The following is an 18,536-nucleotide window of genomic DNA, read 5'->3' on the forward strand; positions in this document are numbered from 1 at the left end:
GACACTTACTTTCTCCCCCTATTCTGTCCTCCCACAGCAAAGCTGCCACTTGGGCAAGGCACGTTCCCCCTTCCCCAACCCCCTTAGAGAAGAAACACCCATTCAGGTGCTGGGCTTTAAAAATTTCTCTCTGTAGAAAAAAGGAATTGGACGAGATTCTGGTAGTAGCAAGAAGGTCTCTTGGCCTCCCCTCCAGCCTCCCACCCATTTAACACCTCAGAACCCTCATCTCTAAAATCAAAAGCCCCATCTGGTTTCCACAGGAAAGGCCTACTCAGAAGAAAAAAAAGCTCATCAATAGGTACCTTTGTTTTATTTCAGCTCTTTTGTTTAACTCTCATTGAAATAGACAACATGGCAATGTCTGCAGGAGGAGAAAATTCATCGTGAATACTCCCTTGACAACAACAGAAAAATAAGATATGCTTAAAGAAATGAGAGAGGAAGGACTGGGAAGGCTCCAAGGAGCTACCTGGGAGCCCAGCTGACCCTGATAGGACACACAACCCCCACCCTCGGGGGGATGAAAGATTCTCCTAGCTGGTGGTGACTCCCCACCACAAGCTGGGTTTCTTTCAACACTTGAAGTGCCTGGGGAGTTGGGAATGACCGAGCAACACCGATTTTTAAGCGAGGTGTTCTCCTCGGCTCTTCAAAATGAAACGATTTAAAAAAAAACACCAAAAAGAAGAAAATTCCCCCTGCAAAGTCCTAGTGGGGGGGGTCCAACTCCCACAGAGACCCTTCACCAACTCACTAAGGCTACTGGCAAGATGGAGGAGCTGGCCCAGGGCTGCCTGGGCAGGGCTGGCAGCAGAGGAGAGCATTGGCCTGACACTGGATAAACTGAGTACAAGCCCCATCCCGGAGCTGCACAGCCAGGACAACTGATCCAGGTGCCTCTGTAGGAACATGTTCCTATTTCTTTCCTTGTGCCTTTTTTTCTTTTTTTAAGTTTTTTGGTTTTTTTCCTTTAAAGGGATTGGGGAAAGAACCCACCATCCTCAAAAAGATTGCTCTGGGAAGCAGGCTCTCCCCTCCCAGCCCCGCCTGCACACCGCCCTGCGCTTCCCAAAACACTTCTTATTTCCAACTTCCCCTGTGACTGGGTTTGTTTCATTCCCAGCTCACTGCCTGTTACAGTGGGCTGTTATTTCATGGGGGTTTGGGGTTTTTACCCACCACCTCCCCCCCGTCACTAACCAAGTGAGACACCCGAGCGGGGACCCCTGTGGCGAGGCAGCCTAGCAGGGGATACAACGGGGAGCTCTGCAGCAACTGAAATGCAGACCAGACCTTGCTCTGGCAAAAACAAAACAACCAACCCAAAACAAAACCAAACCAACAAAACAGAAACTGTCATGTGGCTAAAGGGAGAGAGACGAGGGAGGGGAGGGCCGGCGCGAGAGGCGCAGCTCAGTACGGAACTCCTCTCCCCCGTCCCCCCCGTGGAGGCACTCGGCCAGGACCACGGTACGTCTTCCTGTAAGAAGAAGTGGCCTGTGTTGGGGCCCCCCAGCTGGGAGCCGTTCCTGCCCCGCTGGAACCCGCCGTCCCGGAGCCCAGCTCGCTGTAAGTTTGGATTTTGGCCTCTGGATGTCCCAGTGTGGTGGTGGTGCTGCTCCCCTCGGCTTTTGTAAAAGATTGCCCAACCGAGTGCACGGCGATGGGGACTCTGGCGAAGCGGAGGTCCTGGTCCCCTGGAAACTGGACAGATCCTGTGCCCTGGTAATTGCTTGTCTCCCCGAGGTGGCTCACGGAGCCCATGAAGGTCCTGCTTTTCCCCAGAGGTTGGACAGAGGGTTCTAGTAGTGTCTGGCCCGAATTCAGCTCCTCGGTACCAAATCCCCCCTTGGAGCCCTTGGTGCTGTAAGTCCTGGAGGAGTGGGACCTGCTGTAGTCCGGGGCTCTGGAGGTTTGGTGTTCCTGCGTGGCGTGGCCCAGGGATTCCGTGTCTTGCTGGGAAAAGAGCTGGAGCAGAGCAGCCGTCACGGCCGGGTTCAGCTCCTGAGCCGCACTGGAGAGATTGCCCTCAGAGAGAGGCGGCGGTCCGGGGGGCTCGGGGGGTCTCTTCTCTGGTGGGCGAATGCGAGGAGGACACGCTGTGGAAGGGTTACTTCTTTTAAACACCATCTTAATTAAAACATCGTGCAAACAAAGATATAAGAAAACAAACACCAACAACCTCCAAACCAGCCTACTGTGACAATCCGCACTCTAGGCCACGCTGGGGAAGAGGCGTAGGGTTTTAAAAGCTGACATCAAGGCACGTGGTCATCACCACCCCCCCTGAACCCAAGGAGGCTGTAACAGCTGTCCTAACACATGGGCACCCGCCGAGGGAATTCCTGCTCCTGCAGCAAAGGCCTCCGCTGGGCGGGAGGCGGATGTGGAGCCACGCGCTGGCACACGTTCCCTGAGACCAGAGGGACCTCGTTGGGTACTGCCTGAGACTGGCCCTGAGCTGGTGGTGGGTCAGAGAGAAGAAAAAACCCACCCCACCAAAGCCAACCCCAAACACACAGGGATGAGCTCTTGACTGTGCTCGTGCCACGCTGAGGGGAGAGGGCACACGTGCCCTCTTGGCTCCTCAGCACAGTCAGGCCCTGCTGTGCCTGCCTTCTGACCTCTTTACAAAGCACATTTCTAGCACACAGTGCAAAACCTCAACCCACAGACATTTGCATGCAACGTACAAACTGCTCTGGAGCTTGAAAAAAAGTCCTTTGGACCTCCCATCCCTTTCATTCCCAGCCCTCACATGAGACCTGAACTCACATGGATTTGTTTTCAAAGGGTCTCTCCTAGGCGGTACAAAAGCACCCTTCACCTCCACACCATCACCAGCTTGTCTTACTTTGAATTTCTGCTTCTGAGGCAGTAGGAAGAACAAAGCTGCCTGGCTGGGGGTGGGAAAAGCGAGGACAGAGCTCTGTCCCTCACCTTGCTACAGCAGTGCCAGGGTTAGAAGGGCAACCGCAGAGGGGAGGATGCAGTGTGCCAGCTGGACCCCGAGAACCAGTCCTGCCTTCTGCAGAGCAAGACACAACTCAACTGACTCCAGCTCCTTCATCCACAAAAAGGGTGAGCTACGGGATGCTTTGAGATGATACGAGAGGCCACAGACACCTTGTTTGAATCAGATCCTCAAACCATGGGCAAAAATGGTTATTATAAAGGTCAAACTTTATTGTGAAAACCAGTAGTCTTCCAGGACCACTCCTCCACCCATTATCAGTCAGTCCACTTGAAAACTAGGTTGTATTGAAATCCAGAGGAACAATCTTCAGGTAATTTGAAAGCCAAGCTGATTTGAGGACATCATTTAAAAATTAACCATCATTTAAAATCATTGCCAGCGGAGAACAACGTCACTGAAATCAAAGCTGCTCTACAATAACCTAGTTATCTTCCAGTGCTAGGGCACAGAAAAAGAAACCCAAAACCACCCCCCAAAAAAAATAAAGCACGATCACAACTGGCTTGTGGTGGGTGGGTGTGTTGAAGGCACGAGAACACAGCACGTTCAGCTACATTGCAGAGGAGTTGGGTATCGGGCTAAAAGAGGCTCCCCGGAGAGTCTGAGACATTACTCAGGAGGTGCTTCTAGAATTTGGTGAGGTCGTCACAGGATGTTGCTAATAGTTCAAGAAAAACAAAAATAGAATCAAATAGAAACAAAAAAAGAGACATGGAGATATTTACACTCACCTTTGAAAAGGACAAGCCAGGAGTTCAGCCAGACAGTGGGGTCTACTAGACCACATCTTGTGTTTCTCTACCAGAACCAGACATTAGGTTCTGGTTTGGAAGGTACTGAATTTAAAGACTCATTAAAAAAAATCTCCTCTACCAGGCACAGCAAAGCTGGCTGCACAAGCTTCTTAGCTACACAGCTGTCACCGTCCCTCCCCTTCCAGCACTCTCCAGGATTGCAGTTCTCGCAGTCTTTAAAATCATCTCTGCATCTCTTTAATGATTTGGGTTGTGTGTTGAGAGCGCAGGAAGGGAATGGTGAAAACTGGGACACAGGGAAATCAGCAGAGATTCAACATCCTGTGCAAAAGAACTACCTGGATGTGTAAACTGATCACTGGTTAGAAAACAAGCCTACAAGTTGTTTTTTCTTCTTTGGCTTTTGGGCAAAACACACCCTTGATCTTCACTGACAGTGGATTTTACAGGCTTGGTGGGTGTGAAGCAGCGTTACTGTGTTTTGTCTCTTTGTGAAAGCCTCCTGAGCAGTCCAGCACTTAGCAGAGGGAGGGGGTCAGTGTCTTCCTCAGGTCTGACCTTCTAGCACTCTGCACCTCCCACCCACAACCCCATCATACAACTCAGGAGGTGTCTGGCTTCCTCCTGGCCACAGTTACACCAGAGCCACTTCTATGGAACGCTTCAACTGTTCAGCCAAGTGCGTGGCAGCCAGTTTGCACTGGCAAAGGCCGTGACTATTTACCTGTACTTTCCTCCGGGTGCACCGTTGGGGTCTTCCTCGGTCCCCGATGCTCGCTGCTTTTCTCCCCATTGCTCTCCTCCAGGGTTATCGTGGGCTCCTGGCTCTTCATCAGCTGACTCAGCAGAACTGCCAGCACGTTCTGCATATCTCCCTGAGCACTGGCTGTTTCTGGAGTCGCTGGTTCCTCTGGTAGCTGGGCCTCTGCTGGCGGCTCTTCTATGGCTTCCTCTGCTGCTGCTGCTGCTGCTGCTGCTGCCTGAGACTCGTGCTGCTGAGTTGTGGCTTCTGTCAGGGCGTTGATGGACTGGTTGAGAGCCTCCAGCTGCTGCTGCATCTCTGGGTTAGAGTGTACGTTCAACAGCTGGGCCATCTGTGGGACGCTCAGATCAGTCTGGCTCTGCAGCAAGTTCAGTAAGACGGCTAATTCGCTCTGATTCAGCTGCTGGGTGATTTCTCCAAGGCCTGCAGGACACACAGAAGCGTCACAGGAAGGTCAGGCACAGCTATATCACATTGCTTTGCCACCATGACAATGCACATCCTAAAAAAACCTCACTTTTCCTCCATGTCCCCAGGGCCAGTGGAATCAGAAACTGTTTGCTTGGAAAAGCACTTGAAGCTCCTGCAGTCCCAGCCCTGCCCTCACCCTGCCCAGCCCACCACTGACCCATGGCCCTCAGCGCCTCAGCTCCACGGCTTTGGGATCCCTCCAGGGCTGGGCACTGCCCCAGCTCCCTGGGCAGCCTGGCACAGGGGCTGACACCCCTCTCAGGGAAACAGTTCTGACTCTGGTTGCTTTGAATCCTGCTCCTTTTTTAGGGAGGGTCCATTGTCTCCAGTGACAGGACAAGGGATAACAGACAAAAGCTGAAACACAAAAAGTTCCACCTAAACATGAGGAGAAACTCCTTTGGCACTTCTCACCGCAGCCTCCTGTCAGGGAGTGTCAGGGAGGGCTCCTGTCTCCCCTCAGGCTCCTCTTCTCCAGGCTCAACACCCCCATTCCCTCAGCCCCTCCCCAGCACCCTTGTGCTCCAGCCCCTTCCCCAGCTCTGGCCACGCTGCAGCCCCTCAGTGTCCCTCTGGCAGTGAGTGAGGGGCTCAACACTGAACACAGCCCTGGAGCTGCAGCCTTCCCAGGGCCCAGCATATAGACACAATCCCTGCCCTGCTCCTGCTGCCACACTGACTCCTGTGCTGACACCAGCCAGGGTACCTTTGGCCTCCTTGGCCACCTGGGCACACTGCCAGCTCACGTTCAGCCGCTGTTGACTAACACCCCCAGGGCCTTTTCTGCTGGAAGGCACGAAGCCTCCAGGAGAATTCCAGGAGAGTTGGCTTAGATTTCCACCATCAGCTTGCCCTCTCTAGACCGCGATGTGCTCTGAGCAGCTCTGCAGCAGCACCCCGTGGCACCACACACACACTGCACTCATCCAGGGCTACAGCTGGCTCCTCTCTGCCAGCAACCACCCCCACAAACCTCTCAACAGAACCGCTTAAACCAGCCCAGATAAACTGCCCCAGTCCTTGCTAAACTCACTAATGGCATCCCAAGAATCAGGCTGGTGACCAAACACATCACTAGTTATGGCTGCAAGTCTGGGGATTAGAGAATCCCCATTTTGTCTGGAAAAGCCCCTGAAGCTGCTGCAGTCCCAGCCCTGCCCTCACCCTGCCCAGCCCAGCACTGACCCACAGCCCTCAGCACCTCAGCTCCACGGCTTTGGGATCCCTCCAGGGCTGGGCACTCCCCCAGCTCCCTGGGCAGCCTGGCACAGAAGAAAAAGTTCTCCCTAATCTCCAAGCTGTTCTCTCATACTCATCCCCCAACCTGAGGCCACTTTGTCCTGTCACTTGGGAGACTCACCCTTCCCTGTCACAACCTCCTGTCAGGGAGTTGCAGACAGTGCTCATGTTTCCCCTCAGCCTCCTCTTCTCCAGGCTGAACATCCCCAGCTACCTCATCTCCTCCCTGTCAGACTTGTGCACCAGACCCAGCTCCAGTGCCCATCTCTGGACACACTCCAACCCCTCAGTGTCTTTCTTGTAGTCAGGGGCCCAAAACTATGAAGATGGAAACCCTCAGCCTACTTCAGCCTTGCTGCTCTGACCCAGCAGTGCAGCCCTGAGTGAGGCCTCTGACGCACCAGAGCAGGTTTCCCGGGATGCTGCTATTTGGGATAGAGGAAGGGTGTGTTCCACTGACACAGCACAATAAATTAGGTCAAGCAGAAGGTAATTCCTTGCTGAAAGCTGGCCTGGGATCACAGAAGACTCTGTTCTAACCTGTATCCAGGTTAGTCTAAAACACAACCCTTGAGTGTCTTTACCTCTCTTGACACCATGCTGGAGCAGATCTTCGTGAGTGACAAGTGGCAAAGGTTTCCCTTCACACTGACACTGACTTGGTAAGTCAAACTTTAGAGGAGGTAGGGTGCAAAGGTTTGGTTTTAGAAGCTTAAAATTAAGCTCCTCTTGCTGGTAGGCAACTAAGAACGTGACACTCACTGTCCTCAGCTGCTTGTTAATCCAACCACCACCTTTTGTCCATCTGCCACATTTCCTTAGACACATGGACTGTGCATTCCCTGGAGCAAGAACTGTCTTCCTCGTTACTTGTCAGCACATTTGACACAAAGGAAGCTTTAGCCCATATCTGGGTTTTTATAAGACTCCTACAGAACAACCAGCATGGTCTGGGCAGTTTTGTACCTCTCTCTGTTCCCAGGAATCAGAGTACCTCCCCCTCCAATTAATTTCTACAGGCAGGAAGGTTGGTCACAGTGTTGGAAACAGTGCACAAGAAGTCCTGGTCCTGTAAACCTTTATGACCAACTGATCAACAAGCAAAGCACAATAATGTACCCTTTTGCCCACCAGATACCAGCCTGTCACATTCCACACCTCACCTTTACGTTATGCAATCAGTAACATCAAACTTCAGCTGATTTGCACACCCTTTAAGAGGCTGGAAGGTACAGTATGTAACTGTTACTCCTCTGGCCTACCAGTGACTCCTCTCATTGTCCTCTGTGAGCCAGTAACAGAACTCACAGAACATACTCATTGACAGCTCATGAGTGAGTGTCTTCTGAAGCCTGGTCAGAATGCTCTGCAGACAATAGTTTCCACAGCAGAGGCGAAAAAAGGGGAAAGGTCAGAATAGTAGGACTCTGGAATATCCTTTTGTAGACAAGGAAGTGAAAGAGCCAGAATGGTTTGGAGATAAACAGGAGCCTCCCACACCCAGAGCAGTGAGAGCAGGGAAATAACACATCAAGAGGAGCCTTTTACAGACCAGAGTGGGCACTGACCTACTGGATCTCCAGCACCAGCCTCTGTTTTGAGCTGGGCAGGCTGTGGGTGCACAGGGCTGCTGTTGTTTTTGACAGTGTCTGTGCTTGTAACAGAGGTAGCTTCTTTCCTAGAAACTTTTGATACAGGTGGCTCCTCCACTGCAATCCCACTTTGCCGCTGTCGTCGACGTTTCTTGCTCCACAGCTCATGGCAATCCTGCCAGTGGGGAAGGCTGGAAAAGAACAACACTTAGCAGTTAAAAAACAAAGCAAGAAAACCAATTTAATCCCCAAAGACCACAGAAAGTCATTGGCGCCAGAAAACATGCACAAATGCTTCTCTGAGTGCAACCATTACTATCAAACCAAGAAGGGGTAAGGCTTAGCATCAGGAAAGGCAGCCTAACTGCATGAGAATCCTCTAATTTGCACTGGGTTCTCACCCCTCAACGGACTGGGCCAGCTACAACGTACACAAGACTCTTAAGAGTTGAAGTCTTTGAGTGTCTGGTGGCTTTCAGAAAGCTGCTGCCTTTGGTAACTCTGAAGGAAACTGAGATCTCATGAGCTGTACTGGCACACAAAGCAGATAGAGAGGGGCTTTATAATCTGCTGATTGGAGCTGGGGAAGAGAGCTGCAGTGTGAGACTGCTCAACAGGCACTTTCTAAGCAATTAAAAAGCAGCACAAATGAGGCCTGGCCAGTCCTCCATGGCACAGGGATATGCTACAAGCTACTCCTGCACATCTTCTAACAAGAGTTTTACCTTACAAGCATTAAGCTGAGCTTTATAAAACCAGCCTGTTATCAGGCAGAGAGCCAACAGCACAGGAAGAGCTATCTGCTCAGCCATATGACAAAATGCAAGGGCAGAGTTCAGGAAAAGAATTCAGAAATCGTAACTTAATTCTGACTGAAAAAACCTCAAGACCAAGGCAGTGGCTCCTTCCCAAAGCTCATTAGCAGAGCCCACTGCAGTGGGAGATGCCAGCTGGAACTTACTCTGGAGGTGCCATTTTGCTGAGGTCAACGTCCTTGAGGAAGTCACTCTGCAGGGCCTGTTCTGCCGTGCAGCGCTTGCCGGGGTCGAGCGTCAGCATGTGGTCCAGCAGGTCGAGAGCAGATGAAGGAATGCTGCAGAGAGTTGGAAACAGGGCTGAGATAAGGGGCTGCTCTGAGCAAGGGGAGAAGGCTGCTTTCAGAGAAACACCTCAGGCCTAAGAGGGATCCCTGTAGCCCACATTGATTACTCCGTGACGCTGCAGCTCAAAGACATTGACAGAACAGGCCTCAGATAGGTGATTTTTCAGTCTGACTTTGGCCATTCTGTGATTTACAAAGAGCAACTCTGCTATAAGACCCACAAGACTATCAACACAATCGTACTCTCCCCCTAGACAATGTGTACAAAGGGTAACAAACACAAGCTGGAATACAGGAAGTTCCACTGGAGCAGGAGGAGAAAATCCTTTGGTGCCGAGGTGAGGGAGCCCTGGCCCAGGCTGCCCAGGGAGGGTGTGGAGGCTCCTTCTCAGGAGGTTTCCAAACCCACTTGGACACGTTCCTGTGCCCCCTGATCAAGGGGAACCTGCTCTAGCAGGGGGTTGTGCTGGGTGAACTCTGGAGAGCCCTTCCCACCCCCACCACTCAGGGATTGTGTGATTTTGTGTCTCTGAGGTCAAAGAGCTTTAGCTCTCCAACCTCCCACTGAAGTGTGCTTCCCAGGTGCAGACTCTAGCTACAAGTGTCACGAGTGTGCAGAGGCAGATCATATATTTCAGAAGGAGGGACAGTGACCTCATTCCAGCCTTCCTGAGATGAGAAAACTGCCCAAGGACAGAAGGTAAGCAGCAAGCAGCGGAAGCACTGCTTTATCCTGACAGTAAAGGAGAACCAAAGGATAGACAAGTCACACAACCTAACAGAAGGCCATCATCCCCATGCAGTCACTTAACCCCGCTTCTACCAACTCACAAGGAGAACTCCTCGCGCAGGCGCCTGCGGTATTGCTTCTTGGGTTTCATAGTGTTGAAGTAGGGCAACTTGATGACATCAGGCCACACCGCTGGACAAGGGCTCCCACAGAGCCGGCTGAGAACCAGAAAAGCAGAGGTTGATCAGCAGTTGAACAGAGCTAGGAGAACAGCCAGGGTGAAAAAGCTTCCCCTTGTAAGTGACTCACTGTACCAATAACCTAGGTCTGGGCACACTTCAGTGGAGATTAAATACCTCCTCTTTAAGCTGAAGGTTATCAGGAAGAGACAAAAATGCTTACCTTGAGTTTATAAGCTATCCAACATGATGAATTTTCAGTGAGAGGTGTAATTTAGGTTCACTAACAACAGCAAAGTTTACTGAGGGTGCATATATTACCAGCCATATGCTTGATATTAGGCATGGACACCTAAATGCCTAACTATTCACATTTGCAGCTAGAGTCCCTTGCTGGTCTTATTTTGCAGGCAGGTTAGAGAGGGAAAGCTCTTAACACAGAGACTGTGTGCATGAGCAGTTTCTGCAGTACCTCTTCTCATAGGCATGCATGTGCAATGCTTTACCTGATTAATTCAAGCTGAGCCAGTTCCAGATTGGCTTGAAAAATAGGCTTCTTTGTAAACAGTTCCCCGAGGATGCAGCTGGAAAGAGTAAAAGCAAGAGGTCACGACAGCAAACCCTTGGGATGATCGTTTGAACACTGCAGCATTTCTGTTCAGAAGCAGGTTTGTCTGAAGAGAATTATTTACATCGGGGCTTGTAGCTGGGAACTGACAAACTAACCTATGTGTACAGAGTCACCAACTCTAGGTAGCTGGGAAGTAACACTCAATGGTAGGGGCTGGGTAACATGACACAGGCTTCACGTTTTAACCCTTTGCATGGAAAGGAGGATGTGTCAACAGCAAGACGGGAAAAACAACCAAGCATCTAATTTTCCTCCAGCTTCAGCCCATTTATCATTTCAGCCTTAGTGGGGGATATCTGCTGGCCCAAGTTATCCTCAGCTATCAGTATCTGACTGTCATTACCAAGCAGAGGGTATGGCTGTGTATGCACACACACTCCAGTTGTACAGCTGGAGGAGAAAAAAGAGGAGAAGGGAGGGGACAAGTCTGACTCATTCAGTTCTTAACATCTACTCTTAATCCTTCCTCTACCCTTAAGCCTTCCGACAGGGATGACAGTGCCACATATAGCTGTGGGCTGACACAGGTACCTGTCTGCTGGGGCTGGGCTAATCCCACTCATTTACCACAGGACACCAAATGGTAACCAGACCTCAAGAGTTTCCTGAAGTACTTATCAGGGTCTGACTTCTACAAACCTCTGTTGTTTATGTACTAAGCTCTGCTGAAAGTTTACCTGGGAACATCACAGTGGGGGAGCACAAACTTTGGGAGATTCCCACTTCTGAACACTGAACCCTCGAGTCTCTGGTTCTGAACCACTTGGAAAATGTTCCATCTTTGTGGCTGGACTGCCCAGACTCCTCCCAATCACAAGGCTCCTTCTACTACTGGAAACTTGAACTCCCTACTTTAAAATGTTTCCTAGGTTTAGCTGAAAAAAAATCAGGTGACAAACAGATCAATCTGAAGAGCTTACAGAAAACCTCTCCATTAGGTTGTTAAAACTGTACACTGAAGCCATGACCAGCACAGAGTAAGCTTGTCACTTCTGATCTTAGTGGCATGTGGTTAGCAAAGGTTGGTTAGCAAGAATACTTTTTATGCTCTCACATGCCAATACCAAGAAAAGCCTAATTCTAGGAGTTTTTACTAAATGAGATAGTTTTAGTGAGGTGACACACACCTATTTCCTCCAGTCACAGGATTCTGAAAGTTAGTTTTCCTACGCTGACCTAACACTCTGCCCAGCTGGAACAGATATAGCTTCAGAAAGCAGCATAAACCAGAGGCAACTTTCTGTTAGCACTTCTCTATTCACCTGCTGATGGTCACAGCTCAAACAGGACACGAGATCCAAGCCAGGTACTTACCCACAGCTCCACACATCTATGGCCGGTGTGTAACGCTCCTCGCCTAGCAGCAATTCTGGTGGTCGATACCATAATGTAATGACTTTATTGGTGTATGGACGGCTGGAACACAAGACACGAATATAAACTTCTGTGCCAAAGGCTGCAAAACCCTCACAAACTGCAATTTTTACTTCCTAATGGCAGTCAGGCATCTAATTAGAAGCGGTGGGCTTTCAAGTGCCCAGGCTTCCATAGCCCCTGCCTGAGTTAAAGAAAGCTGGTATCGCAGATTTTACTGGTCTGCCTGCGTGCACAAGACAGCAAGTTGTAGACACCCAAGACTGGAAAATTCTGACTTGTAACAGGCAGCAGCAGGCTGTCATAACCAAAAAATGACTGGTATCAGAGCAAAACATGCTCCACGGTAGGTCCATGGCAAGCAGAGAAGATGTTTTGGTTCCTTATCGGTTGATTTGTCTAATTAAAAGCTATTAATACCAGCCAGGAGTATAATTTTCCAATGGTCAGATCTACATTGTAGCACTTACACTTGAAATCATTTCTCAGACGATGCCAAGACTTCCAAGTAAAGGGACAATGTGGGTACCAAGAAGAAAGGAGCTCATCCCACCTATGCAAGTAGTCTCCCCCTTCTTCCACCCTGCTATGCCTCACCTCTCCTCTGAGTTGTAGAGCCGGGCGAGTCCAAAATCTGCGAGTTTGATTTGCCCACTGAAAGACAAAAAACAGTCACTGGTTTGAATCACAGCTGTGCTCACAGGCTGCAAGCAGGAAAAGGTAACGAAATCCCACCACAAGGCATAACAAAGCAATGTTTGCAGTAATTACTTTTGAATATACCAGTCTTAACTTTCCAGATATTCTTTAATACTTCAAAGGAATATAAGAAACACTCCACGCCACAATAATTCAGTCTCATCCCATCACAAATCCTTCTCAATGGGCCAACTGTCCCAGACAAATTTTAAGTGGATATCCGGACATGTGGACACAATTATGGACAGTATCACTCTCACAGGCTCTAAGTTTTCTTATGGGTATCCAGATAAAGACCTGAGAATTAACAGCAGATGAATAATTGTTCTGTAATCGGTGATGAGTTACCTTAGTGCCAAACACTGCTATCTAGAGAAGAGAGAGTATGCATGGAGAATGCTGTTTCCCTCATTAACCCTCAGTGGCTTCATTGCAAAGAAGTACTTGTAATAAACAGTATTTTTGCCAAAATACCATGGAGACCCAGGGTAAATAGAGACTCATTTACTTCAAGTCAACATGCAAGGAAGTTAACTGTGAGGAGCTGCAAGGAGCCAAGGGCCTCACGTGGAGACGTAGCTACCAACTGCCAGTGAAACAGGAGGCTGTTAGGGCTGCTCATCCTCACAGCAGGAGTTGTGCTCTCAGCCAGCAGCAGCACCCAGGAGAGCCACAGCTTTCCTCTAACCCCTCATCATACCACAGGTGGAAACCCACAGGGCTGTACTCTCGGGGTGGGGATCAACACCTCCTGGTCCTAAGCATGCCCAAGGTGAAGACAACTGTGTGCTCTCAGCTCAGGAGAGAGCAGGGGAAGAGCTTGGAGAGTAGCATATCTACTCTCAGGTTACCTGTTGTTCAGTAAGATGTTGGAGCACTTAATATCTCGATGAAGGAAGTTCTTTTTGTGACAATAATCCAGACCCTCCATTAACTGTTTCATGAAAGACTTGATATGGTCCTCTGAGAAATGTACCAAGCCAGATTCTAGCAGCCCCATTAGGTCATGGTCCATGTACTCAAATACAAGGTAAAAGGCACCTGGCATAAAAGAGAAACAATTTAATACAAGGGAGGAGAGCAGATTCAATTGTTTAAATACTCCTATTTGTGCACTGTCGAGTGTATTCAGTTGGTGCTTTCTTTAATGTACTCTTGGGATATTTAGGGGCATTCTAGAAGACTTTTTCCCTCAAGGGAAGATAAAACCCAAAACAATGAAGTAGCCCCTCTAATGCATCAACCTGACATCTGAAACAAAAATTTGCCTCAGATATAAACTGCTTTGACATCCTGGTCATGTGTACCTATCTGTTTTGTTACTCCTTTCAAGCTAGTTTGTTGAAGAGACTACTGCTATGTAAGCCTGGAACTCGTATTTGTGGTGATCCCTTCGTTCTCATGCAAAAGAAGGTCCCAAACAAAGGCTAGTGGGATGCTAGAACAGCCTTCTTTCACAGAGTTCAGAAGGCTTTTCACACCATCAGCAAGTTTGTTGCCACTCAGTGTTAAAAGTGACCCTGTAGAGGCTTTTGATTATTTTTTTAAGACTGCTCCTTTGTGACTCTACAGGAATGCAATGTATCCTTTTAAGCCTGCATCTACTTCTGCTCTGCAGTGCGACAACTCATCTTAACTGGAAGCTGTCCTTTGAGGTACAGCCAAACCCAGATGCCAAACTTGCTGGAACAATGTATCAAGGAGACACACATTAAAAAGAAAAGACAAATCTGCATCAGAGCTTAGATTTCTAGTTTTACACTAGGAATAAACAACTGGAGCTGCATCATCTCTTTGGCTAATCAAAACCACACCCTGCAGCAAATAGTACCTTTGTCCTTCTTAAAATCCAGTGCATCTTGTTTGTCCGTGACAATTTCCTTCATGTTAACAACGCTGCGGTGGATCAGCTGCCGAAGGATTTTGATCTCGCGGATGGCCGTGATGGGGAAACCCTCCTTCTCATTGTCCAGTCGCACCTTCTTGAGAGCCACCAGTTCACCTGCCAAAACAAGCCAGTGTCAAAGCATCCGCTCACGTCACTGCCAACAGTTCTGTGCGTTTCTAGGAGGAAGCTGAAAGTAGCCACGAGCACAGTCAACATCCACCAACAAAAAACAGAGGCAGCTTTAGTTGCCACCCTAATGTTTGTTAAGTTGCTCTGTCAGAAGTTACCACACCTGACCACACACGCACACCATTTCACAAGCAGAGGGGGCAGCTGGGCACTAGCACCCAGTTACCAGGATTTCAGCCCTTCTGCTCTTTTGCCCCTTTTGAAATGCCTGATTTATTCCAGGGCTGGAGTAGTTTCTAATTCTACAGGTACTCATCATTAACTGGTAACATAGCGAATGCTGGAATGGGTTTTAAGCACATCTATAGTAACAAGGCCTTAAAGAAGTAAGGTGAGTCTGAAGGCACTTAGTATCCTTACCTGTATCCTTGTCCTTGGCTTTGTACACCTGCCCGTACGTCCCTTCTCCAATAATCCCAATGATATCAAACTTGTCCACGCACCGCTTCCCCCAGTCACTTTCCGTCTGTCTCCTTTCCCCATATCGAGGACAACAGATTCTGAAAGAGGGAGGGGGACTGTCAGATCCCCTACGTGCTCCATCAAACCCAGCACCTCAAAAACAAATGCCCCTTGGACTGTTTCCACCGTATCCCAAAAAACAACCAAACCCAGCCCACAAAGCTCAGGCACCCTGTCCTTACACTCCCAGCAGCTCAGCGTTCAGTAGAATTGAATGAATCATATCATATCATCTCAACTACTGCAGGTGCAGGCCCTGCTGTAGAGGAACATACCCCTTCTATTTCATTCAGGCATTAACACACAAAACACCAAGGGAGTTTGTTCCCTTGACAATTACATACATCTAATTGACAGAGGAAGTTGTATACACCTTGCAATGTGACCAGTACTTCAATGACCAGTGCATGAAAACAAAAGAAGGTGTTTGTCTCCTATTTAATAAACAATTCCTAGAAGCACCATGAGCGAGTCTTATCAGGAGGTTTCTTTGGCCTGCAGGCTACATACAGGTTGAAGCAGAAAAAACTCTCAGTGCAGATGTGGCTGGAGATTGAATATGTCACAGTCCAGCAATTTCTGCCGTTGAAAGGGTCAAAGGAGAAGACAACAGAATCCATCACATCTTCAGGACAAGGTCTGAACTGTAGTCTCCATTTGGTGCAACAGTTACACTACCTTCCTCCCAAACTGCTATACTGTTAATTCTCAAAAAACACCCAGAAACATGAACTTGTTTTCTCCATATTATACTTCCCCTGATAAAGGCAGCACTCCAATGAGTCTGGGGACAAAAGAATTCCAATACAAATCAAACTAAATCTGTCTAAAGATTTATAAACAAGGGCACTTATGTGTTCTCCCTGTCCAATAAAGGAGGTTGCTGAGAGCTGGCAAAGCAGCTGCCAGGTGCCATTTCCAAAGTGATTGCACTTCCCACAACGCTGTCTCCACATAGAGCACAGGGTGTGTGAGACAGCTCTTCCAGGAGCACTGAGGTATACACCAAGACTTAAAGCTTTGAAATCTAAACTGACATCTGTGTGAAGAAACAGAAAAACTAACAACTCAAAAAAGCTGAAAACAAACAAACAAAACAGAAAAAGGGAAAGAAAGAGACAGACGGCCTTACTTTGGTCTCTTTTTGAATGGTTGCTGAGGTGGTGTGGCTGCCTTTGGTTCCGGGGAGTCAGGAGGAGATGAGTCCCCTCCTGGGAGCTCTGGAGGGAGCGGGAGGTCCGTGAGTAAGTGTCGTGGTCTCTGCTCTCTATCTTTCTTCACAGGTTTTGGAGGAAGAATCTCTTTTGGACTAAACTCCGAAAAGTTAATACAATACAAAAGTCAGACTTAACAGGCAGCTAACAAACAAACAAACAAGCCTATTAGCTCTCTATTTGAGGACAAACTTGAGCTTCTGTGTAAGTGCCAAAGTTAGCATAGCCAAGTACAAACCAAAGCAGCCTTCAATTTCAGAGTGATAATACATCAGGAAAGGGTTAGGTTTGGACTACTGTCTTCAAATAAACACATAGTTCTCCAAATAGCTCAATTTGCACAAATAAGGAGTTATTTTGAGTTTCCTCTGACAGGTTATCAGCCAGCACTCACTTTCCGACCCCGACTTCCTCTTATTTGTCGTAATGAAATTCAATGCACGACTTGTTAAGGACTGCTATAAATACAAACCCAGAATCAAATCTCTCTACAGAAGTAGCTTCTAACTTCTTAGCAAGGGCTGACACGTGGCTCTAACTTAGGAAAACTACTGAGAAAACAAAAAGCTGACTTTTTAAAAATCAAATTATCAATGGCATCAGAAGTTTACTTTAGACTGGCTAGAGTCCCATAAGCAGAACCTAATTTCTCCCTCATGTATGCAGCGGGGAGAATTTCTAGGTCTGAACAGTCAAGAATCCTTCACACAAATCTCTGCTTCACCAGGAAGAGATTAAGAGACACAAACAACCTTCTCTGGGTAGTTTTTAGGGCAGCCAGCAGGAGGTCTGCTGTTTGTCAGCATCACCGGGTCTAACACTTCAGCAAAAAGCATTCTGTGTAAATGAACTGAGGGAAGCAGGTCATTCTTCCCATTTTTTAATTAGACACTGCCTAACCTGCATGGCAATCTCTTGTGAAATAGAGTTAAGAAACAAGCAAGACAAAGGGGGATCCTATTCTGGCACTGAGCTCTGATATTTGCAAAAGATGGGGGAACAATCTTATCCCATTGCTACGAAGTCACCAGGCAGATACAGAACTCATTGCATGACACACCCGCCTAGACCTCCAGAGGAAAGCACTCACTGACGGGCACCATCACCTGTGGTACAGCCCAGAAATACCAGAAACGAGAGAGCTTCAAGGGCTGAAGCTCACCTCCCATTAACTGCAAATCCCTAACATGCAGAATGACACCCATCTTGGTCACTGCACCAAGGCAGAATCCATGTTATACCTCAGAAGAGGTTCTTCAAGGAGGATCTGGACAGCCTAGGCCTGCCACCATGGGTAGGAGGCAAGAAGCTTTGTACCAACAGAGTAGATGAAAAAAGTTTTGCCCTCTTTGCAAGCGTGTACTGAAATCCCTGATCTAATGTCCAGTTCTTACAGGCTGAATGCTAACAGCAACTAAAATGTAGTTGTTTGACTTTGTGTTTAATCCACTTCTAATTGGAGATTCATTTCTCCCCAATAATACTTAAATATCCAATACATATGCTAAGCTGGGATCTTGTCAGATTCAGCCTTTTTCCACACATACACCAAAAGCCAACATCTTTGCACAACATCTCCAGAAGGGTGAAGGAAGAGTTGCAGGTTGAACTTGCAGGTGCCCAGCTTCCCAGGAAGTCCCTTCTCTCCTTTTATCCAACAGTTACAAGTTACCTGTGCTCAGTTACACACAGCTTCCTGTTTACTTCCAGATTACAGTTTATCAGCACTAGTGCTACCAGCCTATTGTAGCTTCAATTAACCTCCCACCCTGAACACTGGGGCATTTCACCATGCATTATTTTCAAAGCAAGAAGGCCAAACAGATCCTTCAGAGTTGCCTCTGCAGAAAAATGGCCAAGTTGGAAGGCCAGCTGCCTAACAAAGGCTCCTAGAGGCTACCTCCCTTCTTCCCCTCCCCTAAAAGAGCAGGAATGCAATCACTCAGGTCTGCATTTTTAACTGTCTAAATGCTGTGAACAGTCAGCCAGATGTTTCTCTGCCACCTATGAAATTTCTGAGTGCAGCATCAAGCACGTATAAAGTTTGCACCACTTGTTCCTGCACAGCTTTTCTTCTCCTCCTGCTACACCTCCTGCTAGGTCAAGCAATCCATGGCCAACCTTGAATACTGTGAAGTCTAAAAATGTTATAGACAGTCTTGAGACCTCAGTGAGCATCAAGAAAAGACAAAGAGTTTCTAACTGAATTAAGTGTATTTTGTACTTGCACATATCAAAGCACATTTCCAAATCCTATGCCTACCATGC

General features: G+C 48.3%; 1 protein-coding gene across 2 annotated transcripts in view; it reads right to left on the reverse strand.

Annotated features, from left to right (window-relative positions):
* Positions 1-294: 294 nt before the first annotated feature.
* Positions 295-18,536, reverse strand: part of CDK12 (cyclin dependent kinase 12) — a 28,294-nt gene continuing 10,052 nt past the window's right edge. Inside the window, exons 3-14 of one of the 2 annotated variants that reach the window (XM_062019494.1) lie at positions 16,187-16,363; positions 14,953-15,092; positions 14,347-14,517; positions 13,367-13,556; positions 12,414-12,470; positions 11,757-11,858; positions 10,318-10,395; positions 9,734-9,850; positions 8,762-8,893; positions 7,777-7,991; positions 4,460-4,921; positions 295-2,102 (exon numbers count right to left, since the gene is read on the reverse strand). In XM_062019494.1, coding sequence (XP_061875478.1) covers positions 1,417-2,102; positions 4,460-4,921; positions 7,777-7,991; positions 8,762-8,893; positions 9,734-9,850; positions 10,318-10,395; positions 11,757-11,858; positions 12,414-12,470; positions 13,367-13,556; positions 14,347-14,517; positions 14,953-15,092; positions 16,187-16,363 — 2,527 coding nt within the window. In that variant the 3' untranslated portion in view covers positions 295-1,416. Of the gene's footprint in view, positions 2,103-3,165; positions 3,639-4,459; positions 4,922-7,776; positions 7,992-8,761; positions 8,894-9,733; positions 9,851-10,317; positions 10,396-11,756; positions 11,859-12,413; positions 12,471-13,366; positions 13,557-14,346; positions 14,518-14,952; positions 15,093-16,186; positions 16,364-18,536 lie in introns of those variants that run through there. The other variant, XM_062019495.1, reaches the window with a different exon arrangement.

The sequence above is a fragment of the Colius striatus genome, chromosome Z (genome assembly GCF_028858725.1).
Source record: "Colius striatus isolate bColStr4 chromosome Z, bColStr4.1.hap1, whole genome shotgun sequence".
NCBI lineage: Eukaryota > Metazoa > Chordata > Aves > Coliiformes > Coliidae > Colius > Colius striatus.